The 27,315-nt window shown below is 40.9% G+C and overlaps 1 protein-coding gene across 1 annotated transcript in view; it reads left to right on the forward strand.

Moving 5' to 3' along the window:
- The window catches only part of PDE11A (phosphodiesterase 11A), a 407,012-nt gene that overhangs the window by 358,429 nt on the left and 21,268 nt on the right, over positions 1–27,315 (forward strand). The window contains exons 17-19 of the mRNA XM_061135538.1: positions 4,562–4,625; positions 11,477–11,551; positions 17,823–17,906. Coding sequence (XP_060991521.1) covers positions 4,562–4,625; positions 11,477–11,551; positions 17,823–17,906 — 223 coding nt within the window. The remainder of the gene's footprint in view (positions 1–4,561; positions 4,626–11,476; positions 11,552–17,822; positions 17,907–27,315) is intronic.

Raw genomic sequence — 27,315 nt, forward strand, 5'->3', positions numbered from 1 at the left:
CTTAATTGACTCCCTACACCAATTGGATAAAGGTTTTAGATATCTACCATCCTCCTTCCCAGCCTTTATTCTCCTTTCTCCATACAGACTTTCTGGCTCCACTGTATTCACTGAAAGTAGAGATGTTCTGTCAGACTGTTTGGATCCCAGCCCTAGTTTTGATACCACCTAGTGATGTAACCCAACTTTGGGTGAAATGCTCCCTTGGTATCTCTAATTTTCTTGAAGAGATCTCTAGTCTTTCCCATTCTGTTGTTTTCCTCTATTTCTTTGCATTGATCATTGAGGAAGGCTTTCTTATCTCTCCTGGCTATTCTTTGGAACTCTGCATTCAAATGGGAATATCTTTCCTTTTCTCCTTTGCATTTCATTTTCTTTTCACAGCTATGTATAAGACCTTCTCAGACAACCATTTTGCCTTTTTGCATTTTTTTTCCATGGGGATGGTCTTGATCCCTGTCTCCTGTACAATGTCACGAACCTCCATACATAGTTCATCAGGCACTCTGTCTATCAGATCTAGTCCCTTAAATCTAAAACTAGAGATCTCTTCAAGAAAATTAGAGATACCAAGGGAACATTTCACGCAAAGATGGGTTCGATAAAGGACAGAAATGGTATGGACCTAACAGAAGCAGAAGATATTAAGAAGAGGTGGCAAGAATACACAGAAGAACTGTACAAAAAAGATCTTCATGACCCAGATAATCACAAAGGTGTGATCACTCACCTAGAGCCAAACATCCTGGAGTGTGAAGTCAGGTGGGCCTTAGAAAGCATCACTACGAACAAAACTAGTGGAGGTGATGGGATTGCAGTTGAGCTATTTCAAATCCTGAAAGATGATGCTGTGAAAGTGCTGCACTCAATATGCCAGCAAATTTGGAACACTCAGCAGTGGCCACAGGACTGGAAAAGGTCCGTTTTCATTACAATCCCTAAGAAAGGCAATCCCAAAGAATGCTCAAACTACCGCACAGTTGCACTCATCTCACACACTAGTAAAGTAATGCTCAAAATTCTCCAAGCCAGGCTTCAGCAATACGTGAACCATGAATTTCAGATGTTCAAGCTGGTTTTAGGAAAGGCAGAGGAACCAGAGATCAAATTGCCAACATCTGCTGGATCATCAAAAAAGCAAGAGAGTTCCAGAAAAACATCTATTTCTGCTTTATTGAGTATGCCAAAGCCTTTGACTGTGTGGATCACAATAAACTGTGGAAAATTCTGAAAGAGATGGGTATACCAGATCATCTGACCTGCTTCTTGAGAAACCTGTACGTAGGTCAGGAAGCAACAGTTAGAACTGGACATGGAACAACAGACTGGTTCCAAATAGGAAAAGGAGCACATCAAGGCTGTATATTGTCACCCTGCTTATTTAACTTCTATGCAGAGCACATCATGAGAAACACTGGGCTGGAAGAAGCACAAGCTGGAATCAAGATTGCCAGGAGAAATATCAATAACCTCAGATATGCAGATGACACCACCGTTATGGCAGAAAGTGAAGAAGAACTAAAGAGCCTCTTGATGAAAGTGAAAGAGGAGAGTGAAAAAGTTGGCTTAAAGCTCAGCATTCAGAAAACTAAGATCATGGCATCCGGGCCCTTCACTTCATGGCAAATAGATGGGGAAACAGTGAAAACAGTGTCAGACTTTATTTTGGGGGGCTCCAAAATCACTGCAGATGGTAATTGCAGCCATGAAATTAAAAGACACTTACTCCTTGGAAGGAAAGTTGTGACCACCCTAGATAGCATATTAAAAAGCAGAGACATTACTTTGCCAACAAAGGTCCGTCTGGTCAAGGCTATGGTTTTTCCAGTGGTCATGCATGGATGTGAGAGTTGGACTGTGAGGAAAGCTGAACGCCGAAAAATTGATGCTTTTGAACAGTGGTGTTGGAGAAGACTCTTGAGAGTCCTTTGGACTGCAAGGAGATCCAGCCAGTCCATCCTAAAGCAGATCAGTCCTGGGTGTTCATTGGAAGGACTGATGCTGAAGCTGAAACTCCAATACTTTGGCCACCTCAGTTGACTCATTGGAAAAGACCGTGATGCTGGGAGGGATTGGGGGCAGGAGGAGAAGGGAACGACAGAAGATGAGATGGTTGGATGGCATCACCGACTCGATGGGCATGAATTTGAGTAAATTCCAGGAGTTGGTGATGGACAGGGAGGCCTGGCGTGCTGCGATTCATGGGGTGGCAAAGAGTCGGACACGACTGAGCGACTGAATTCAACTGAACTGAAGGGATGTAACCTCAGGCAAGGTACTTAACCATCTCCCCCACCCCTCCCCATCCAGGAAGGCAAAACATTCTCTGCTTTGTAAAATGGAGATAATAATGGAATCTCCACCTCAGAGACGATATAAATCACTCTCTAATGCCTATTCAACATATGTGTGCTAAGTCACTCAGTTGTGTCCAACTGTTTGCAACCTTATGGACTGAAGCCCACCAGGCTCCTTTGTCCACGGGTTCCTCCAGGCAAGAATATTGGAGTGGTTGCCATGCCCTCCTCCAGGGGGTCTTCCTGACCCAGGGATTGCACCTGGGTCTCCTGCAGCTCCTGCATTGCAGATGGAATCTTTACCACTGAACCACTGGGAAAGCCCAATTCAATAAATGGTAGCTATGAGAATTCTCATCATCAGAGCACCTTGCAGATACTCAATAAATTTGTTGATTGACTGATTAATGTTGACATGAATTTGAGAAGTAAGCTTCAAATTATTGAGTAGATGAGACTTAAGTAATGATCAACTATGGTACAAGTAGGCAAGCTCACAGAGATTTTATTTCCTGTCTGGGAGAGAGACTACGAAGTCCAACCCATTACCTACAGTTTTGTCCCTCTCTGGTCCCAGCAGAACCTAAAATGAAAAGCACTGGAGTGGAGCAAGAGGGGTGCGGCAACTTTGTGATAAGCACGGGATCCTGAATCCTTTCCTTCCTTTGGGAAAGTTACTTAATCCCTCCACACTTCCACTGACCTCTCTGGAAACTAGAAATAATAGCACCCTGTGATGAGGAGTCATTTAGTTAGTGATTAGTTAGTAGGTAGCTGGTACAGTGCCTAGTATAGAGGCAGGCACATGGCAAGGACTGCGGAATCGCTTGTCACAGAAGACCAAAGATGAAGAACAAGCTGATGTGTCTCTCTGCACAGGTCTTAGCTTGGGAGTGTTGGAGTTAGATGCTGCCTGACTCCGAGAGGGCTGCTCCTAACGGGTGCTGCCTGACTGCACTTTGAAAGACCTATTGTTATCTGCCGGTCTGCCTTGCTCCCTGGAGTAGTTTCCTGGGGAAGTGACACAAACCTCTCACCACCATCCAGGCATGCTCTGCCATCTGGGAAGCAGACCTGTTTCTAAGGCGTTCAAACCCAGCAGGGTATGAAATGTTAACACCTGACATCAGGCCAGCCCTCTGACCTTTAACAACATACCCCTTTCTTCCAAAAGGAGTGAGCCAAGATGTGGCTCCCCAGTTCAGATCCGTCACTACTTCTCATCACACGCAGCCAGCTTTAATACAAAGAGAGATTTGGGACAAAGAGCATGCCTGATTTTTTTCCGTTCCCACCACACCCAGTTAGGAGCACCAGAGCTGCAACTTATGTTGTCATAGCCTCACTCTCTAGAATTCTCCAGGAGATGGTGTCTGTTTGCTTCTTTCTCCTTTTAACCCTTGTCTTGATTTCTTGCAGACCCTTGTCTGCTGATTCTTTATTCTTCCTTAAAAGGGATGTCTATTTAGGGCTGAATTGTACACTGTTTTTCATTGTTTGCATGATAACTTATGTTAATATACTCATGTATATTTTAAGTTTTGAAACCAGCGTTCTCCATGTTTTTTATACCCAGGGTTCAGTGTGGATTCTAGATAAACCAATAGAACTCTGCCCCTCAAAAATCTGATCCGGATCTTGCCTGTATTTTCTTATGTGCTCAAATTAATAAAAGCTGTGGCTGAATATGTTTCTTCTTCGTAACGCTTGTAAAACAGGGTTGTAGCCAGGTAGTAAACTGGAGTGAAACCGTGTGTCTCTCTCTCGTAAATCTTAGCTCCGTGGAGCCGATAAAAATGCCGGAGCCCCTAACAGGGCAGGCTATTTGCCTTTTTGGTGTGGGTTTTCTTCCATCCCCATCCATCAGTGATACTTTGGTAAATAGGTTCATCAGTTATGGGTATAGTATTATATACTGATTCCCTTGCTGAGTGTTAAAAATAAAAAGCATCGTCCATTACAGATTACTTTCAGCAGAACTTGCTTGGTTCAGGTATGGGGAAAGCAGGGCTTGGCTTTCCTTGATCTACCGCAGACAAAAGAAAAGGGCCACGGAGAGGGAATGTGAGCTTTGTCCTCTGAAGCAGCGTGGCCGCACGATGGAGATGCTAAACACGGGACTATAAACAGTGCTTCCCTTGTGGAGGTAAAGAAGATGTGAGCTGGCCTAGGTCCCATTTTATTTATTTATGTATCTAGGACGGGTTTGTTTAGGAATGCAACAAAAGATTATTCAGGCTGTTTTGTTTGGTTCTGTTTTTCAGATCAATGTTAATGACAGCCTGTGACCTTGGAGCCGTGACCAAACCGTGGGAGATCTCGAGACAGGCGAGTGGTGATTAATGGCAGGGCTCAACCAAGGGGGGACTGGGGGGGACAGTATTCCCAGAGCCCTGTCTGCCAGGCACTGAAACCCGAGTCAATTTGCATCAGTATTAACGCGGTGTAAAAAATAGCAGGAGGCTGAGGGGCGACATAGTTTATTGCCCAGCCTTTCTTTATCGTGCTTCCACTGAGAACTAATATTTCTGACTCTGTAAGATTTTTTTTCTTTTAACACACTAAATCCAAATAACACTTTGGCCATTTCTTAAGGCAGGAGTTTCAAATGTAGTGTTTTTGAATAGGTAACCATGTTTTAGTACAAGGTCCAATTTTTCACATCTGGTAAAAAAAAAAAAAAAAAAAAACAAGGAGGTAAAAAGGAAATTTGATTTTTTTTTTAAGCCTATTTAGAAATCAGAGGGCTCTTTGGCCAAAATATGAGGTATCTAATTTAATTTGTACCAAAAATTTAATGCATTTACCACCTATCTGGTTTCATTGATCAAAAGTGTTAGTTCTAGAGCAAGAATAGTTTTTAATCTCATAACTACCCAACTTGAGATTTGATTAATTTAATAGCTCTTTCCATTTTATGAGGCACGTCCTGGGTGGGCTGTGGGGTCTAAAGCAGTAACTTGTTATCTTAAGCCTTGACATTTGAGGGAAAATAAGATACATTCACATAACAGTAAAAATGAATATTTATTGACTGAATAACTGTTAAATGTCTGCTTTGTAAGTATTATATCATTAAATCCCCTGGGGTGGGTATTGTTACTGTAGGGGCTGAATAATGGCAACCCAAAGCCATCAGGTCCTAATCCCTGGAACCTGTAAGTGTTACCTTAAAAGGAAAAAGGGTCTTTGCAAATGTGATTACCTTAAGGACCATCATTATCATCATCTGGATTATCCAAGAAGGCCCTCAATTCAGTCACTAGTGTCCTTAGAGGAGAGAGGCACGGGGATGGCACATTCAGAAGAGGAGAAGGCAATGCAAAGACACGGCGGAGACTGGAGTGATGTGGCCCCAGGAAGAAGGATGCCGGCAGCCAACAGGCACTAGAGCAGGCGAAGGACAGATCCTCTCCTCCAGACTCCGGGGGACCATGGCCCTGCCAACACCTTAGTTTCTGCCCAGTGAACTGATATTGAATTCCTGCCCTCTGGAACTAACCACCATGTCTGTGGTAGTTTCTGGCAGCCCTAGGAAACTAATACAGTGATTATTCCTATTTTACCAACGGGGAAAATGAGGCTTAGAAAGGATACATAGTCTGAGGTCATACAAGTGGAAGTTGCATAGCTAGGAATTCAAGTCCTAGCAGATTAAGTTCCAAAGTCTTTCCTTCTTAACAGTGTTTTATGCTTTCTTACAGAGGAGGCACCACTTAGCCTTTTTAAATAATGCAAGTGCATTGGCAGAATGGGCTGTGTTACCCCTAAGCTCAAGACCTCAGTAGCTTAAACCAACAAATCACCTGGAGGCACATGCCTCGGGGTTGGCTGGCGCCTCTCTGTCCTCACTCTGGACTGGGGCTGAAGGAGCAGCCACTGTCTGGATCATTCCAGCAGAGGCCCGGGTGGGTTTTTCACTGGAAGTTAAATGTCATTCCCCCAGCAATTCATTGGCCAGAACTTGTCAAAAGACCCCATCCAGACAGGAAATGCCATCCTTCCCAGTGCCCAGAAAGTAGAAAGAAAGGAATAGTTGGTGAAAACAAAACTCCCACAGTTTGCCCTGCTAATCACCAAAAATGTGATTCGCTCTCCTTTCTGCAAGCAAAATATACTCATCCTCCCCTCCAAGGAAGATGACCCAAACAGCCCATTAGTCGAGGGATTAAGCTCAAAGTCCAGGATCTCTGGGTGATGTGTGCGCATCCCTACAGCACGTCTGGATGTAAACCAGAGGCCCACACACACCCAAAATGCTGCACATGGCACACACCCATGCCACAGAACACTCATATGACACTCCCAACTCCATGTGGCATCCCCTGCGAGGGCCCTGATTCTCATGGAGATGCTCCCCAATTTGATATTTTCTATGGTTTTTAGATCCATCCTGGGAAATCATTCCTTTTCCACCGTCTTCCTTGGTGAGAGTCAAAGGTCAAACTCTCTCAGCCTACTTCCCCTCTAAAGAAGGCTGAGTGCCCAAGGTTTAAGTTTTACATAGTCACAAGCTTGTGAGGGGGTTTTAGCACCAAAAGCCTCTTAAACATTGAGTCACCTTCTTGGGTCTTTGATCCCAGTCATTTCCATTTGCTAATAATCATTTCCGCAGTTAGATACTATACAAACTTCTTAGATCTCCTGTTATTTCTTTGCTTCCTTACATTCAGGAACAAGGAAATAAAGCACACGTACATCTTTATTTCTCTCTTGACAGTTAATCCCTAGTGTTTGGTGCCCAGTATTTGGCACCAGTGAGAAAACCATGTAGTCAAATTATTTCTCTGGGCCATTTTGTCTAACTGAAAGGATGTTGTGTGTGTCCCCTAATTCATTCAGAGTTTTTAACTGTGTGTCACTGGCCACACCTTCTATTTCATTCTTGTTGTGAGGCTAAATAACTCTTGAGGTCTTTGTCATTCAAAATGTATCTCAATTTTTACTTTCACAGTTTGGGGTTAAGAAGCAGCTTCATATGCTATCCTTATAAGACCCAGAATTTATGACTTTCTCTGTTGCCTTTTATTTCTGGTAATACACCTGCCAACCCTTTTCTGAGCTCACTTCTTATAATACCGAGCAAAACAGTCAATAGCAGCCATCACGTGCTATTAACTTTCTTTTTCAATCTTTTCCCCTAAGGCTGTAAGTTCATTAGATACAGTATTTGCTTTATTTCCATGAGAAATATACAAACTATTTTGCCACCATGTAAGATGGATCATCATCCCTATAGCTTCTAACAACCATTTCCTCACTTTTTTATACCTGACTCTCAAGCCACGTATTTTAGGGTATTTTCCTCTTTCTTTTCCTTCCTTCCTTTCTGTTGAATAGCAGTACCTCACTTCCATATCAATTTTTGTGTTAGTCAAGGCTAAGCTAGGCTTGACTGCAGTAACAAATATATTCTCAAATTCAGTTGCTGAACACAAATGAAAGTTTTTATCTTGCTCACATCACAAGTTGGTGCCAGTGGTGCTGTTTTCCTACAGACTCTCCTCCAATAAACAGACTCTCTTCCAACTGAGTCTTGGTTTTCACTTTAGTGTGACATGCTTGAAGTGGCTCAGACAGTTCACCAACAAGAATCCACCAACAATGCCAATAAAGGTCCGTCTCGTCAAAGCTATGGTTTTTCCAGTGGTCATGTTTGGATGTGAGAGTTGAACTATAAAGAAAGCTGAGCACTGAAGAATTGATGCTTTTGAACTGTGGTGTTGGAGAAGACTCTTGAGAGTCCCTTGGACTGCAAGGAGATCCAACCAGTCCATCCTAAAGGAGATCAGTCCTGGGTGTTCACTGGTAGGACTGATGCTGAAGCTGAAACTCCAGTACTTTGGCCACCTGATGCAAAGAACTGATTCACTGGAAAAGTGGGAAAGATTGAAGGCAGGAGGAGAAGGGGACGACAGAGGATGAGATGGTTGGATGTCATCACTGACTCAATGGACATGAGTTTGAGTAAACTCCAGGAGTTGGTGACGGACAGGGAAGCCAGGAGTGCTGTAGTCCATGGGGTTGCAAAGAGTCAGACATGACTGAATGACTGAACTGAACTGAACTGACAATGCTGGAGACCTGGATTCAATCCCCAGGTCAGGGAGAGCCCCTGCAAAAGAGAATGGCTACCCACTGCAGTTTTCTTGCCTGGAGAATTTCATGAACAGAGGAGCCTGGTGGGCTACAGTTCATGGGGTTGCAACGAGTCAGAAATGACCGAGCAACTAAGCATGCACACATGCTTGAAGTTAAAAAGCAGGTTATGGTGGAGAATTTGTTGGTTGTGTAGCTCGTTTCTTCATCTATGCCCATCTTTCCCTCCCTCATGTGGGATGGCCTCCCTTAAAATAAAGTTTGGGAATATACTGCAGAGAAGATGTAGGTGACTTTTCCAGGTACTATGGGGAGTGGCCTCTATGATAGGAGTGGAAGGTGGTAGAGAGTAGGAAAAAGTTAGGAGGAGAGAGGATAATAGAGAAGATTAGAAAGGGGATGGATGAGGGATGCTGTGCCAGGGCTATCAGGACCCCAGTGAAATGCATGTCACAGATAAAGGAGCAGCAGCCCACCTGGGGGTCAGAAAGTGACAAAGTACTTGAAAGGGAAAAATTTACTGCATTGAGATTATAGAATGAAGAGGCCCAGTGGCCACTTGTAGGTGGCCTTCTTGGTCCCTGATATAAATATTATTTTATTTTCAAGATTTGAACGTCAGCTCACTGATGCAGAAACTCATGAGGTCAGGGAAATAAAACATAAAACCCTGTTTTTCCATCAGAAATCTTGTCACAACTCTAAACTGAAGATCTCATTTTTGTCTCCAAATTGAATGAGTTAAATATTATCAAAAACTTACTCACTTCTAGAAGGATGTTAGGAAACAGTTGGACAAAAACAATAGAAACTTCTTTTAAAAATAGAAATGTATTTCCAATTTCCTGGATGCTGATTTTTTTAAAAAATTCCTTTTGAAAATGTCTTTTCACTGGAGTCTCTTTCACTTTGCCTTCCTTGCACACAGGACTCTAAGCATGTGGGTTTCCCCGGTCATCCCCCAAGGCCTGATTAGCATCTCAATTTCCTTCTTTAATAAAAAATTCAATCAGGAGCCACTTAATAGGCCTGCTTGGGTTTTTAAGTACAAATGAAACAGTGGTACAAGTTAAGCTGTGAAAGAAGCTCAGGGGAAATACCCAAGACCACTTTAGAAAGTTCAATACAAGGATTTTGTTTTAATTTCTTTGCTTTCCAGGGACTACTGACCTCTTCAGGACTCCACCTCAGGGTGACCTGCTATATACACATACATTCTTTAGTGCAAAAGATCCACCTCAGAGGAGTCCGAGGGAGAGTTCTGGAAACTGAATAGTGAGGCCAGGTCCTTAGAGGGCCGTTTCTTCTCTAAAGGAAGGCCAGAGAGCAACAGGAGAGGCTTGGAGTGCTAATGTGAAAGGCAGTGGCAGAGAGTGGAGAGAAGTGAGCCGGAATTCTAGGAAAATTAAGTCAGTTCCACATAGTTTTATGCTATTGGATTTGTTAAATGTTTAAAATCTGCACTGGCCATTTTATTTGTTAATAAACAACTTTATACTTGCCACTCTCAGATGTGTGTGTGTGTTACATATTCTTTTTGTTTTGTCAATGGCTACCACTTGTGGTTGATAAAATCTCTTGAGAGATGTATTTAGGTAAATCATCTTGATTCTCTGCACTTGACCAAAATTAAGCCACTCAAACCTTTGCCAGACCTCAGAACCTCATCTTTGTAAGAGCCTGGAAATCAGATCTTCGCTATCAACTTGTCTGTAATTTGTTTTCTGTTCTTTCAATATTTTGTAAATCCAGCTAGCTCATCTCAGAGATTTCCCAGATGTTCACCACGGTGTTGTTGAAAATATCTGGTCAGTGCTGATCTGTTATATCAGTTTTCTTCTCATAAACCTATTGATAGAAGCACAGGGTCGGGGGCGGGGGGTGGATCTCTGTAAGCCTGACCGTGATCAGTAGCTTCTGATCATCCATGCTAATGGATGAAAAGTAGAAAAATATATGTCCTTACTTTGGAAATATCTGTGTGGTTTACAGTAGAACAGCCATTCCATTGTGCTGTTAACAACTAGAATGCACCATAAATAAACAGTTATTTACTATGTGGATGGAGGCAGCCTAAAACCAAATCACATTCTTCAAGTCATATTATAACATACTATAGGACTTTGCTGGTGGTACAGTGGATAAGAATCTACCTGCCAATGCTGGGGACATGGGTTCGATCCCTGGTCTGGGAAGATTCCACATGCTGCTGAGCAACTAGGCCTGTGCAACTACTAAAGACCTTTCACTTGGAGTCTGTGCTCCACACCAAGAGAAGACACTGCAGTGAGAAGTCCATGCACTGCAATGAAGAGCCGCCCCCGCTCACCGCAACTAGCAGCCCACAAGCAGCGACCAAGACCTCGTGCAGCCAAAAATAAATAATGATTTAAAAAAAAATACCGTAAAAGTCTGGTATGAACAATGAATCTGGCATTAGTCCTGCCCCTTGACTGAGTGCTACAGTAGGAAGCAAAGGGTGGGCCCTGGGGTTAACCCTTCCAGAGTGCACACAAATACTGGTAGGGTGGCATGGTTAAGACGTTTCTACAATGGCAGAATGTAGCCAGGCTAAAATGTGTGTACAACAAAGTAAAAAAAAAATCTGCACAGAAACAACCAAAAGTTGGCTGAATGATTATTACAAATATAGTATGATAATCTGTTATAATGTCAGTTATTATTAGGTTATTATTTGCTTCATTTTTCTGGATAAGAACATTCCCTCCCTTGAAGGTTACATATCCCTCCCTTGAAGGTTACATACACAGAGCTTACGGATATGTAAGCTCTACTCTTAGAGATTGTCTGTTGGCATGTATCTAAGGATTGCAACTGTACTTCAACTCTATTTCAAGAAAAATAAAAATACAATGCACAAGATCTGATTAACAGCAAATCAGGTTCATTGATTAACTTCTGTCATACTTTCAAACACAAAAGGTTAATGAACGTCCTCATAAGCTTTTCAAACGATAGTTTGTCTAGAAGGTAACTGCCATAGACATAAACCAGAAATAACTTCTACGTCTCATGATGAATTACATATGCCCATTAATTAAAATATTTTTGTGTTTCAGGTGGCTGAACTTGTAACCAGCGAGTTCTTTGAACAAGGCGATCGGGAGAGAGCAGAACTGAAACTCACTCCTTCAGTAAGATCATCCTTTTCTTATGATGTATTTATCCTTTCGAATGACATTTCAAAATAACTTCAGGTTGCACCTTGAAAGGCTGAGAATGAATTTAAGGAGGCACTCCTGAAAGTTTCAAACTTTAATTAAACTTAGATGCTAAACACTCTTATTCCCAGGTTTCTGATTAAGAGGGCTGACTACTTAACAAGCATTTCCTGTGTTCCCACACTGGGAGAAATAGGCACAAGGGAGGATTGCAGAGTAGTACTTGAATAACTCAAAGCCCAGGACTGGTGCTTCATATGCAGTCAGTGGCTATGTTGAAACAGAAATACAGGTGAAAAAAAGAAAACCTAAAGGCAAGCTGTCCAGCCTTGAGGGGCTAGAACAGGCAGGTGCAGTAAATAATGGATATTCTGGATTTTACTTTCCAATTTTGAACTTTTCCAAATTCTGAAAGCAAATCATTTCAAGCTCTGTTTCTTTTTTTGCAAAATGAAAAGTTGCACCTGGGAAACTAGGTTCTGCTGATTGAAATGCTGTTTTTATTGGATTCATCCATTCAGTTACTATTTGAGAATGCTTATTGTAGGCTAAGGATGATTCTGGTTTTACCCATCAGGAGACAAAGATATAAATGCCCCAGTCACCAGCCTCAAGGAGGGGGCAGAATCTTTATTCTTAATGAAAGAGTAGCTCAAAACATATCACCCAGTGATCCAAGAATGGTCCAGAGTATTCTAAAGTCTGCCAGAGCACAGAAGATCCAATGCAGCTCAAGGAATGTGTCAGTTATCAAGAATGTCTGTTTATGAACAGATCAATTAGGTTTTGAATATTTGGAGTTATTTATAAGATCTTCAAGTTTTAAAACATTTTTCTTCACTGACATTTAAAAACAAGGAAATCTAGGTTGCTTCCATGTCCTGGCTCTTATAAACAGTGCTGTGAACATTGGGGTACACGTGTCTCTTTCAGATCTGGTTTCCTCGGTGTGTATGCCCAGGAGTGGGATTGCTGGGTCATATGGCAGTTCTATTTCCAGTTTTTTAAGGAATCTCCACACTGTTCTCCATAGTGGCTGTACTAGTTTGCATCGCCACCAACAGTGTAAGAGGGTTCCCTTTTCTCCACACCCTCTCCAGCATTTACTGCTTGTAGACTTTGGATAGCAGCCATTCTGATTGGCGTGTAATGGTACCTCATTGAGGTTTTGATTTGCATTTCTCTGATAATGAGTGATGCTGAGCATCTTTTCATGTGTTTGTTAGCCATCTGTATTTCTTTGGAGAAATGTCTGTTTAGATCTTTGGCCCATTTTTTGATTGGGTCATTTATTTTTCTGGAATTGGGCTGCAGGAGTTGCTTGTATATTTTTGAGATTAATCCCTGGAAGCAACCTAGATGCCCATCAGCAGACGAATGGATAAGGAAGTTGTGGTACATATACACTATGGAATATTACTCAGCCATTAAAAAGAATTCATTTGAATCAGTTCTAATGAGATGGATGAAACTGGAGCCCATTATACAGAGTGAAGTAAGCCAGAAAGATAAAGACCAATACAGTATACTAACGCATATATATGGAATTTTAAAAGATGGTAACAATAACCCTATACACAAAACAGAAAAAGAGACACAGATGTACAGAACAGACTTTTAGACTCTGTGGGAGAAGGTGAGGGTGGGATGTTCTGAGAGAACAGCATTGAAACAAGTATACTATCAAGGGTGAAACAGATCACCAGCCCAGGTTGGATGCATGAGACAAGTGCTCAGGGCTGGTGCACTGGGAAGACCCAGAGGGATGGGATGGGGAGGGAGGGAGGAGGGGGGATCAGGATGGGGAACATATGTAACTCCATGGCTGATTCCTGTCAATGTATGGCAAAAACCACTACAATATTGTAAAGTAATTAGCCTCCAATGAATAAAAACAAATGGAAAAAATAAATAAATAAAATAACTTGTTGAGTTAAATTTTAAAAAAAACAAGGAAAAGCGGCAGAAAAGCTCCTAGCTTGAAGAGTTTCACCTGGTTGAAGTCAGAACTCAGACTTACTAATTTTGACTATTCTTTATTTGTTGTTGACCCATAATGGATCAGGAGACTACATAGGTTAACACACCCATCAATTATTTTAATTTCAAAGCAATACTTATTTATACTGTTTTCAAAACATTCCTTTGTTCTTTTTTGGTGGTGTCATCAAATTTGGTTATAAAATAAAGATGCTAAATTGGGATACACAGTTAATGTGTAAAATGTAGTACAACCCAAATTTCTGCCAAGCTATTAGTATATCTGTTTTCAAGTAAAAGCTTTTCTCCTCTTTTAAAAAACTGTTTCCAAGGCCTCCTCTGAAGGCCTTACACTGCAGCAATACCACAGGTCACTTAATTAAATGGAAAAGATATGAGTTAACTGGCAGCATTGACAGGCCGGCAGGTGTAGTGGCGCAGCACTGAGGAACTTTTGCAGAGTCAGGTAAGGGTTTTTCTGGAGACATAAATGAAATTAATTTTGTGGTGGAAACATAGCCGTATGTGCTACTGTCTCCCCACAGGGGCCTGCTTAGTACAACTGCTGACCGTCTCCTCGGGAGAGGCCTGGCTGCTGTTAGCAGGAGTATCCCACATTAGTGCTTTTCCAGAAATGTCTAGAGATGTGCACACCCAGATCTGACACCTTCTGTGTCCATCATTCCTTGATATTTAGGGATAAAATTGTCCAAGAGCCCTTTCAGGAGTCATAGGCCTAAAGGTCAGCAGAGTAACTTCATCCACATTAATGCTGGAAGCAGTGAGTCAGTTAACAGAACGTGCTTGACCACCTTCAAGTATTGAGCATGAAGCTGAACACAGCGCACCAAGACATGAGGCAGCACCATCTTCCCTGCCCTCAAGAAGCTGGCCAACTGGCAGGAAATATGGACATTAAATAAATTTTCACTAATAATCAATTACAAGATGCAGAATTCTGTAAAGGGAGACATAGGACAAAGTTGTATCTCACACACTTCCACTCATCAAACATTTGTTGAGAAGTGACTAGTCCAGAAATGACCCCTTACAGTTATGGCCCACTGATTTGGGGCAAGGGTGCCAAGATAATGCAATCAAGAAAAAATAATCTGTACATAAAATGGTTCTGGGACAATGGAATATCACATGCAAACGAAAATGGACCTTCTCTTTCACCAGACCCTAAAATAAACTCAAAATGCATCATAGATCTAAATGTTAGAGCTAAAACTATAAACTCTTAGAAAAAAACAAGATATAAATCTTCTGGATTGGATTCAGCAATGATATTTTAGATATGATACCAAAAGCATAAGAAACAAAAGATAAAATAGAGAAATTGGACTTCATCAAAATTAAAAACATTGTGTATCAAAGGACACTATTACAAAAGTGAAAAGACAACCCACAGAATGGGAAAAAATGTTTATAAAGCATATGTCTGATATGGGCCTAATGTCTAACCAGTGAAGTTGCTCAGTCATGTCCAACTCTTTGCGATCCCATGGACTGTAGCCTACCAGGCTTCTCCATCCATGGAATTTTCCAGGCGAGAGTACTGGAGTGGGTTGCCATTTCCTTCTCCAGGGGATCTTCCTGACCCAGGGATCGAACCCAGGTCTCCCACATTGCAGGCAGACGCTTTACTGTCTGAGCCAACAAGGAAGCCCACCTAATGTCTAGGATATATATATAAAATGTTTCAGTATATGTGAGCTATTATATAAATGTATAAAATGTTTTATAAAATAGATAATATATAAAAACTATTGCAACTCAACAACAGAAAGACAACACAATTTTTTAATGGGTAAAGGATCTGAATAGACATTTCTCTGAAGAATATATATAAGTGGCCAATAAGCACATGAAGAAAAATGTCTTAAATCATTAATCATCAGGGAAATACAAATCAAAACCACAGTGAGATACCACTTCACACCCACTAAGATGACTATAATCAAAAAGGCAGACAGTAACAAGAGTTGGCAAGAATGTGGAGAAATTGGAATTTTGTACATTGCTGGTGGGAATTTAAATAATGCAGCTGCTTTGGAAACAGTTTGGCAGTTCCTCAAAACATTAAACACTAGGGTTACCATGTGGCAAGCAATTCTACCTCTAATTATAACCCCAAGAGAAACAAAAGTATACATCCACACAATAAAACTTGAATGTAGTAGCATTATACATAATAAAAGGTCGAAACAACCCAAATGTCCATCCACTGATAAATGGATAAATAAAATATGGTATATCTATACGAGAGAATATCATTTGGCAATAAAAATGAACTGCTGATGTGGGCTTGCACAGTAAACCTTGAAAATATTATAGTAAGTTAAAGAAGCCCATCACAAAAGACCACATATCATATGATTCCATGAACATAAAATGTGCAGAACAGACAAATCTATAAAGGCAGAAAGTGATTTTGTGAACTGCCTAAGTATTAGGGGGTTTGGGGAAGAATGAAGAGAGATTGCTAATTGGTATGTGATTTTTTTTTCCCCTTGGAGCGATAAAAATGTTCTAAAATTGACTGTTTTAATGGTTGCTAATTGTGAATATTTTTTAAGTGAATTTAAAAAAAAAATAAGTGTATCCTATGCACCAGGAAGAGTCATTAAACAAATAAGAAAATTTCAGATAATATTGAGAACTATAGACGGGGTAAAACAGAATAATGTTTTAAAAATGGTTTTAAAACATTTAAGTGTTTTAAAATCTTGGACATACTGAACCAAGACCCATGTGGTTCACAGGAACCAGCCCTTCCTCCAGCAGGTTTCACAGTGTTCTTGGAGTGCCTGGTCCTCCTTCCTGATATTTACACTCCACATGGCGGTCAAGGACGAGCAGGCCAGTGGGAGGCAGTGACCTTCGCCCTAACTTGGAGATATCTTCCTCAGCAGCACCCTTCCATCTTCTTGTGAGCCTCAGCAGCAAATGATTTGGGCCCCACCCAGTCTCACCTTTGTTCCTAAGTCTAAAGGATGTAGGATTTTTCAACATATATGGACCAAGGACATGTCATGAGTCTGCCCTCATGACCTATGTGAACACCAAAATTATGTGGATGCCACATTTAGAAGAAAGACAAAACCTACTGTAAGACAGTAAGGCAGGAAGGGGTTTCTTCTTAGACCCTGGCCTTACTCTTTAGGAATAAAGGAATTAGCCTCTACCTGCCCCTGAGCTTGTCATGTCCATGACACATTTGATACAGCATCTGGAGTCTGCAGCATACCTTATAATGTTATGACTCCTGCTTAGTGCTTTACAATAATAGCCATTGTGTGGGTGTCATCTAAGTTAAAGACAATCTCATTTCTATCTGGGCAAAACATATTTCATGGGTATGTATTTAAAATTTATTGATAAGTTGAATCTATACCTGAAAATATACCCTCTGGCAATAAAGTTTATATACTTAAAAAAAGAACAAAGGGAGGGACATTCTCACTGGACTACACTGGGCAGTGTTTGTCCAAGGAATCCAGTTTAGCCATCCAGTGACAACTGAGTGTCTCTCCTTTTATGTCTGCCCAACAGAAATATGTCACCTCTTTTTCTCAAAAATTTTCTAAATATTATAATATTATAAAGTTTAAAGGCTGGGAATGAGTATAGAATGGGTACTTTCCCCCCATTATCTATCCCTACCAGTTTCCTCTGACCATGGAATTTTCCAGGCAAGAATACGGGAGTGGGTTGCCATTTCCTTTTCCAGTTGTCCATCCAGTGATAGATAAAAATTTAGGAATTTGTTAATGACAGGACCTTATTGAAAAACACACAAAATTGTCCCCACTCTGAAAAATTAACACAAATAGTTCCTATTTAAAATGACATTGCTTTTAAGGAGCTTTTCCAATCTATTCCATAATCTCTCACTATAAAAATAAAAGCCTGCACTATTTTGTGGCAATAAAACATTCCCCCTTCCTTTGACTTGTACCCAGTTCTCAGTGACCTGATGACTTGATTTAGTAGCAGTTACCTATATCTGAAGACAGATTTTGGCCCCAAGGAGTTGCATGCTATAAAGTCCAAATAAATCCGCTTACCAATCTCATAAAAAGAGGTGAAAATACTTTATTTCTCATCACAGATAAAGGAAAAGAAAGTACGTGTAAAGGTTGATTGTGATTTGTGAAGTGTTCAGTTGGTAAAAATCAGATCATTGTGGCCAAGTGTTTGACAAAGCACCCGTAAAGTCTCTGGTGTAATAAAGCAAGGCTCTCCTCCCCCATTCCAGGCTATTTTTGATCGGAACCGGAAGGATGAGCTGCCTCGGTTGCAACTGGAGTGGATTGATAGCATCTGTATGCCTTTGTATCAGGTAATCATGATCCGAGAGGGTCTGTGTGTCTTCACCGAGCCAGGAAGGAAAAGTATGTACCGCATTTTCAGAAGGATTGGCTTTAGGACGCCCGCTCAGGGTGTGTGTGTTGCCAGGAATGGTGGCTGCAGCTTATCTTTTCTTGGGTTTCTGATCAGTCCACTGAGAAGACTTGGTACTCGGAACCCAAAGACCCGAGTTCTCCTTGGGCCTCAACTCCCTCATCTATAAACCAAGTATCGTAATATTATATCTCAGTATTTCTCAAATTGTGCCCCTAAGGAACAGAAGTGTCCATCCATAGCCTAGTGAATATCTTACTAGAAAGATGTCTCAGGCCCAATAATTGGGGCTTCCCTGTAACTCAGACAGTAAAGAATCTGCCTGCAATGCAGGAGACCTGGGTTCGATCCCTGGATCAGGAAGATCCCCTGGAAAAGGGACTGGCAACCCACTCCAGTATTCTTGCATGGAGAATCCCATGGACAGAGGAGCCTGGCGGGCTACAGTCCATGGGGTGGCAAAGAGTCAGACACAACTGACCGACTATCACTTTCACTTTCTCTTCCTGCACGTTAAAATACTGAAGGCTCGCAAAAGTACTCCAGGAAAGAAATATGTTTAACCTTGATTAATTCTGAATTTCTTAAACATTTGACCATGGACATCTCTTTCAGTTTTTGAGTTTTGTTTTTTTTTTACCATTTTTCTTTTACTTTTATTAATATCATGTGAGACTTGAGAGTTCCATGAAACATAGTTTTCTGCTTTGACCCTATGGCCTGGGCCACAGGGTGTTGTAAAGCCTCTTGCATCTTAAATATCTGCCTCTGTCTGAGATGTGTGACAAACGACACCCACTGAACGCTGAGTGAGGTGGTTTCTAGCTCTGCTCTGTGGGTTCGAGACCCTGCTTCTGGCAAGGAGACTGGTGTCACCAGCTCCGGATGTTCACACTCCTCTTTCTGAGTAGGATTAGGGCTGACATCAGTTAACACTCACAGTTCAGTGTACACTGGCTTTTAATCCTACTTCTAAGCATTTGCTCTCATGTGAAAAAGCTGGTAAGTCCTTTACCCCCTACCTACCTCAATCAGATTGAGCTGCTTTTTTGACTTCAGAGTGAGAAACACATGCAGGGAAAGCAGAACAGCTTCATTTCTCACTCTAACTCCATTAAAAACACAGTATTGTTTTTTAAGGACTTCACAACCATTAAGTTTCAGGCTTATCTACCACTTCATTTCCAGCACTTGTAGGAACTGCTGAGCCCTGTCACATTATCCTAAAAAATAAAAAAACAGAATACTGTCTTGAAGATGGAAATGTAATTTTTAATGGCTATAAAAAACAAAAGTAACTTTTTTTGTTTTATAATATCCATTAAGTACATGATAGCATAAAATCAGAGAAGTAAAGCTTTAAAAGACTCTAAAATGAATTATTTTAGTTATACATGGGACATAATGCTCTTTTATTTAAAAATGAAAGATTGGGTGAAATATCAAGAATAATGTCTATGTTACTATAAGAAGATCCTCAACTTTCTTTTCTCCCATCCACTTCTACCATCCTCACTCCTCTGGTATCTCTGAATAAGCTGGGTTGCCAGGTGTAAGGCCCATAGCTGTTGGGTCAGGTATATTTTGCTTTGCGAAATTGACCTTGACTACCCATGTTGAATTATTTTTTAATTTTACTCACTTTCCTATGCATTCTTAGGCAATAAATGAGATGAATTTCTTGCAATTAATAAATTCCTTTTACTGTGGGTAAAGCTTAGGAGTATGAAGACATGTATTTGTGTGGCTGATAAGTTTTTGGTGTTAGTCTGCAAAGCTATTTTGAAATGAACTCAACTCCACACACCTTTCCTACATGGTTAGTTGCCATAAATGGTGGAAAGGACTCTTGTGTGTTTTTCCATGTTAATTTAAATGTTTCATTGCTGATTCACAATCACTTGGGCTTATTTTTATACTTCCCATTAAATACTTTAAAATCTTCAGGTTAAAAAGTAAATTATTTTGAATTTAAAATGCAAATAGCAGTTTCCAGAATTTAGGGGGTAATATTACCCCATCATATTATCTATCATTCCTGATCTTTCACATGTTTTACTTTTCTACCTAGCTGTGATATTAGATGCACTTGCTAATTTTATCCACAGGAAACTGACATTAGAAAGTTCAAGTGACACTCCCACCAAATTAGATTGTGTCCCACTCATCTGTGGCCTTGGTTTTGCTGTAGTGGTCTTTCTGCCTCATTTCACCTCTGTTGGATATTCACCCACAATCTTTTCTTACTAAACCAAATGGGGAAAGTCACAGCATCTAAAGAGGAATGTGGAACAAGCTGTTTATAAAAGTTCATATTCATACCTGCTGCTGTATCTTCTCAGTGAACAAAGCATGAAAGTCATGCTCTTTTTCATAACTTATTTTTTAAAAAGCTCATGGATTTCACATAAATTCTTTATAATATTTATAAATTACATATATAGAATTTGCATATATAATATTTATATATTAAGTTATAGACAAATGAATATATAAGTTTATATATTCATATGAATACATATTTATATGAATATATAAATTGATCTAATTTTGAAATCAACATTTCAAAAAGCCCTCAAACTGAAACCTTGTAGAATGACTTTAATTACCCTCCTTGAGAATCCCTATTTTGTCCCATCTTGAGCACCAGGATGTTTTTCATTATTTAACTGGATAATCTCACATTAACTGTTGTTGCTCTGCAATGGAAATGGAATCAGTCAGTGGGGAGGAATCACCATGAGTATGAAGACACAAAATCTTGAGGAAATGACTCACCAAGTATGGAAGGTCCCTAACGTGAGGCCAGTCAAATGTCAAAATGTCTGCAGGAATTCAGGTTGTTGCTGGAAGGTCAGCCTGGGTTTTTTAATGGGGAAGTACACTAATAGAGTCTGAGAGGATAAAGGCAAATGGGGAAGCATGCAGCTGGCAGGAACCCCAAACTCTGAGAGATGACATCATCTTCCTCCTATGGAACATAAGAATGCAGTGTGGCTTTGCTGAGTTAGTCTGGGCAGAGGGCAAAATGATATAGAAGAGTAGCTATGAGACCTTTTAATGGCCAGAGCCCTGACCCTAAGGTAGAGCAGGTTTGAGTGGCAAGAAACCTCAGGTAGAGCCTAAAGCAAACAGATGCGTACATCATGATCAGAAACCTTCTTGCAGTCAGAGCAATGTAGAAAGATGAGGGCCAGCAAAGACAGAAGCTAACCAAATGCACTGTGTGTCTGAGGCTGCTGGGTGCAGCCCTAGACGGGAAGGGGCTTGTGGGGGTGAAGAGGGAGATGTAGCCCTGCAGGAGACACAGATATGGTCCTAGGGCAGCTTTTTTACTTCATTGACTTCTACTGGGTAGATCAACGTAAGAGGGCTGTGCTTGGTCAAAATAGATGAAGCACTTTCCACTTCCACTCCAGTTTGCTGAGTTTTGTCTCTTCTTCAAACAAAGAGTAGATTATTAATACTCTGTGGTACCTGAAGTGCTATTTATTTGTGTACCTAGGTGGGAACCCACAAGAGTACACTGGTAGATTTTGAATGTCCATTGCATTTAAAATGGAAACTCTTACTCTGAGACAACTTCAAGTCCCAACTTGTGCTTATGCTGAAGGAAAACAATGAAAACCCCTCAACCCCTCAAAATCTGTTCATCAGGAACTTTCCAGAGTAATCTAGTGATTGACTGAAAGTGACTGACAGAAAATATATAAACATACCTCATAAAGTAATGGGTCAGGAAGGAACATGCAGAGAATAGTCCCAGACACATGGATGGTTCTACAGTAGGGAGATATGATGTGCTTATATACATACGTTTATATGTGCACATAGAATTCTCTAGAACGTGCTCATCTCTTTAATCTTATGTTTCCAAACTTTTCCTTAAAAAAAAAATAGAAAATGGTCCCAGAAGTCATGATTTATATGTGACAGCATTTTAATCAGGAAGCATATAGGAAGCCAAGAGTGGGCAGGGAACCATCAAAGCGCGTTCCCCAAGAGAAGACTAAAGCCCTGGTTAGTTAGCTGTCCTAGCAGGGTATCTCGGAGGAACACATTGACATCTGATTCCCGCGCTTTCCGCTGTCTTTGCACCCTGCTGGGGATCCATTAGCCTGCTGCTCAACTTCTTTAGAGAAAGAAAAAACAGGAAAAAAAAGAACGAAGAAGAAAAACCCCAGACACCATCAAACTTTGAAGTCACTGCTGCAACAGCCTTAGGGATAAACAGAAAACCTGATGTGGCAGCGTCACACTGAGCTTGTCTGTGCAATAGCAGGCCAGGTTTTTGCCCTTCATTTCCATTCTCGTCTCAATCAAACTTCAGTGCACCTAGAATTTCAATGATGCACTATAAATCATTATAAATCTTCTGTGTGTTAAAGGTTGAGGGATTTAATTTTTGTTATGAACATAATCAGATTTTCAGCTCATCCCAAACTGGCTCTTGATTTTGGAGTATTTGATCAACAATAACAACGACAAAAAAAGAGCTTGACCTGGCCAGGTTCTAGCTGGAATAATGATCTCCTGTTAAAGAAGATTTTGGCAAGAGTGTTGCCTCTTTGTGAGAATGTCAAGGCATTTCTGCAACAGGCAGGGCTTCTGAAGTTATGGTTATAGTAACTTCTGACTTTTTTTCTGCCTTCATTTGTCACGGTTGATTTGGAAAATGCATTCTACCTGATGCAATTACTAACATGCTCTCTGAAAAGAAGGGAGGAAAAAAAATCTTTAAAATACAGTTCAAGTTGTAGAACCTGGGAGTTAGAATTGATAAAACTGGAAAAGAGGAAGTAAGGCGCTACACCAAGACAACTTTTCTGGATACCAAGAAATGCGCTTCAAAAACAACTCAGTGTTCCCCAGATGGTCCATGCCTTGTGTTCAATTTAGAAAAAAAGAAAGAAAGAAAAAGTAGTGAGCGGCAGAGTGAGTAGTTAGAACTCTCCTCTTAAAAGCCTACAAGGAATGGAATGTGGTTAAAGAGGGGAACAATTTTATCACATACTTAATAAAAGTAGGACACCACCCAAATCAGTTTCTTATAAATGTTTTTCTCTACGACATTTCGTATTCCTATAAATGAGAGAAAGGAATAGTTAAGGCTAACTTCTTATTTGTCTCTACAAAGTGGGGGACATATGTGGAATGACATAACTCCAAAAACTCAGGAAGAAAGAAAAGGTGGGAGGGAGGGAGGAAAGAAAGAAGAGGAGGGAGGAAAGAAAATAACTTCCTATATTCATTCTCTATAATGTATCCGGCTCCACCTTCTCCTGGTGATGGGTTGGGGGTGTTCAGGGACTGGTTTTAAAGCATCTCAGTTCTTTCTGGTTGAGACAAGTCCTTGGGAAGACTAAAATGTGAATTGTTCTCAGTCAGAGCCATTCCTTCTCCCCAGCTGACATCAGGTGCTGGGGAGCTTACCTGTCCTTGTCACGGTTCTATGACTGGGGGTGAGAGGGACCGAGTGCCGCGGCTGCCTGCGGGGTCAGGGCTCTGGCTGTGACGCGGGGCTGGCCTCTGGGGCTGCGGGGTGGCTGCCACAAGCACTTCCTGCAGGGTCTGACCCTGGCTCCGGCTGCCGCAGCTCTGGTCTGTGCAGACCATGGCGAGCCGCCACCTGCTTCCCGGTCAGCTCTCAGCGGCTGGTTCTCTGACATCACTCAACCCCTGCAGAAACCCCAGCTACTTTCTCTTCACCCTGCCTTCACACAGCAGCTTCCACAGTCCTTTCCAGTATGCCGCCAGGGTGGTGCCAGCTCATTCTAAGAAAGTTCTGTCATTTTCCTGAATCGGGCTCTGAGATTCGAGAGATGAGCCTTCCCTTCATCTTCAGGGTTTGACCCCCAAGGAGCATGAAGCCAGGACATTCCCATCTGATCTCATGCCCCCCCTCAGCCCCTCTCTCTCTCCTCCCTCTTTCTCTCCTCTTCTCTCTCTCTCCTCCTCTCCTTTCTCTAAGACAGGAGTGGGAAGTTTATGAATTTCCTTTTCCTAGTCTGATGGGAACTCTCCTTATATGGTCTCCTCTATCCTCCCCACGCCAGAGCTTTGTAGTCACACTTGATGATCTGCTTTAGCCAGGCTTGGTTCTAAAGAGATAAGAGTTCTGGAATTTAGAAATCCTGTTTGTGGCTCAGATGGTAAAGAATCTGTGCGCAATGCCAGGAGATCAGGGTTCGATCCCTGGGTTGGGAAGATCCCTTGGAGAAGGGAATAGCCACCCACTCGAGTATTCTTGCCTGGAGAATCCCATAGAGGAATCTGGCAAGGGGGAGGGGGTCACAAACACATTCACTTTCACTTTTCTCTCCACACAAAACCAGCACTGAGACTTATTCTCTCTGAAAGCTGGGTGATAAGAGCTTGCTGTTTTTAGCAGGGAGCCACCACTTGCTGAGAGGAGGAAAGTCTGCTGAGCTGATGGGCGGGGAGCCATGGGCATCATGGTTCAAGTAGAACAAAAATATATTGGTTTGATATTTTCAAATTCTCCTCCTTGTTACATATAGAACAGTGCTATCTGATGCTATAATCCAGTCTGAGGGCTGAAAGTAAAACCTGTTCAAAGTTTTCTATGTACTATTAGTCAAATACAAATGGAAGAGAAAATATACACATTCACATGTATCAGTTTTATGTAGTTTATACCCTGTCTTCCAAACTTTTGCCAAAATGATCTTCATTAAAAAAAAAAAAAAAAAAAAAAAACTATATCATGGTATTCTCCTGCTTAAAAACCTCAGGTTACTACCACCATTATAAGTTACCTCCCAGACTCCTGGGTTAGCCCTCTCGTTCTGAGGCCCCTGCCTCTTGACCTCATGTCATGTCACCCAGGCACTTTTTGCCCCAAAGCACAGGCCTCGCAAACCTTCTCAACTGTCTTCCTTTGCCTTTGCTTATCCCTCCCTCCCTCTTCTTTTTGTCTGGAAGAAGTCATCCCAAGCTGTCCCCTCCTCTGAGAAAGCTTTACCCCCCTCAGCATGACTACAGCACCCTACCGATCTCTTCATAACCACATGTAACACCCTATGTTGTGGTCATCTTTCTGTCTTTTCTGTTTTTCTTCTGCATTAGATTAGTTTCCCTGAACCATCATATTCCTGGTTCCCAGAACAGTGCCCAGTATATTCAAACTGCTATCAGTTGAATAAACAAGTGAAGAAACAGAAGAGTAAATAATGCAATGCGGGACCACAGAATTAACAAGCAGTGGAATGTACGAAGTAGGGTTATAGTGTCATTTTAAATTATCATCTATAAATTCATAAAACCTTTCATCAGAGTGTGCACTGCTATCTTCCTGTCCATAATCTGAAGTATATGGCCTATGCTATCTTTTTAGAGAGCGGTTTGGTTCTCATCATGGTTGAATTGGCCCTTAATTCCAGTGTAAAAAGACCCGTTTATAGCCATGAATTTTTCAGAGCTTTAACTTTTTCAACTAGGAAATACATAAAATTTTCTTTTCTTCTAGCATTGGCTGAAAATATAGTTATTTTAATATCCAAGTTAATAAGGAGAGCTAACACATGTACACAGATTTCAAGAAGGTATGTATATACATACAATTTCATGAAATTACAATACAATAAAACACTAAATTATCATGATTAAAATATAACTTTCCATTGACTTAGAAGACTTTTCAGATCCTCCAGTGCCTGACAGTTATCAATACAAACATGAAATAGCAATGTGATCTGCAGGACGAAGTACTGAATAGCCGAGAGGGCTCGTTATTAGAAGAACATTCAAGTTCATGTCACTCCCTGCATCGGGCATGGTATGTGGCCAGTGAAGGCATCACACACCTTTGGCTACATCTCACGGTTCTTCCTGAATACCTGACATGCCAGACTGTTTGATTTTGGACAAAGTCTTCCACCTCCAAAAAATGACTATGATTTGATAAAGCAACCAGCTCTGTGTATATTTTCTTGTAAACAAAATGGACTTTGATTTATTTCATGTAGCTTTTTAAAACCTTTTATTTATACAGTAGGATTCAATTTCTATTCATATGCATTTTATGAGCCCAAGACTGTTATCATGAATCTATATTAAAATGCTGGAATCTGGTTTAAAACAAAAAGTTCTAATACACTCCCTAATAAGGCTTTTGAGGGTAGAATTTAAGATAAGATCTAGTTCTCCCTCTCCAGCTGACCAGCATAAATAACTCTTTTTAAAAGTGTTTCTGCTTTGAACTTATGAAGCTAAAAATCACTTAACCCTAAGTCCATACAAGGCTTGGAATGTTGTCTTAAGTTACTTTCCAGTTCCTCTACTAGAAAGCATATTTTAAATGATGATTTACCTCTTCATGGCCTATCTTCTCTTAAGAAGAAAATGGAAAGAAGGAAGAAAGTAAGGGAGGAAAGGAGAGGGGGAGGGAGGGAGGAAGGAAAGAAAAAAGGGTAGGGTGGGAAAGAGGGAGAGAGAGAAGAAAACTTTCATTTTTTACTAGGAAATGAATCAAGTCCTCTTTTAAAGATTGATTTTTGCATTCTAAGGGTGCCTGTCCAAAATTTCTGCAATTTAATGTTCATTTAAAGGGTCAGCATTGTTTTTGCTCCTGGGAAGTGAGGCATGAAATAAACATAAAGCATTCTCATTACGCTGTTGCCAAACAGAATCCTCTATATTATTTGAAATGTTTCCTAAGAGAATTCAAGGAGGCAATATCTGGATCCTCAGCTATCACTACTCTTATATTTAGTTATCAGAGCTGCAGCTGTAAAATGTTAAATACATCCCTCAAGGTACATTGCCTCATCTTAACAAGCAGATGCTAAATGACAATGTGGTCAGAGGGAGCCAGGCTCTCAGCCTCATGTACGGCGAACGTGGCAGCCCAACTGCTGTACTCACTGTTTTTCATTATAGATGATAATTTAACATGTTGAGTCTGTTAGGCAGTGTCTAAAACAAAGTGAGAGATGTCTAACAGGCTGAGCTTTTGGAAAAGAATTTCAGTATTAAAGTCCAGAAAGACACAAAGGTGTCCCTGTATATACTATCTCAGCAAGCAGACACCTATTGAATACTGACTCTAGTGGCCACTGGATAAGGGCTTAAATTTTAAAGTTTATAAGTTGCTTTGACACATACAGTGTAATTTGACCCCAACTCTGTGAAGGAAGAAAATACTTCATTCTGGATCCTATAATATCTATGGTCTAAGTTTTACATATGAGGAAATGAAAACCTACTGAAACTTACGGACTTAACCAGAGTGAAGCGGTTAGTACACAGCAGAGCCAAAATTTCAAAGCCAAGTCCTCTCAGCCTTATTTTTCTGCTCTTTCCCACCACACTGCCCCGAGGAAGTG

Source organism: Dama dama, chromosome 33 (genome assembly GCF_033118175.1).
Source record: "Dama dama isolate Ldn47 chromosome 33, ASM3311817v1, whole genome shotgun sequence".
In the NCBI taxonomy this organism is placed as follows: domain Eukaryota; kingdom Metazoa; phylum Chordata; class Mammalia; order Artiodactyla; family Cervidae; genus Dama; species Dama dama.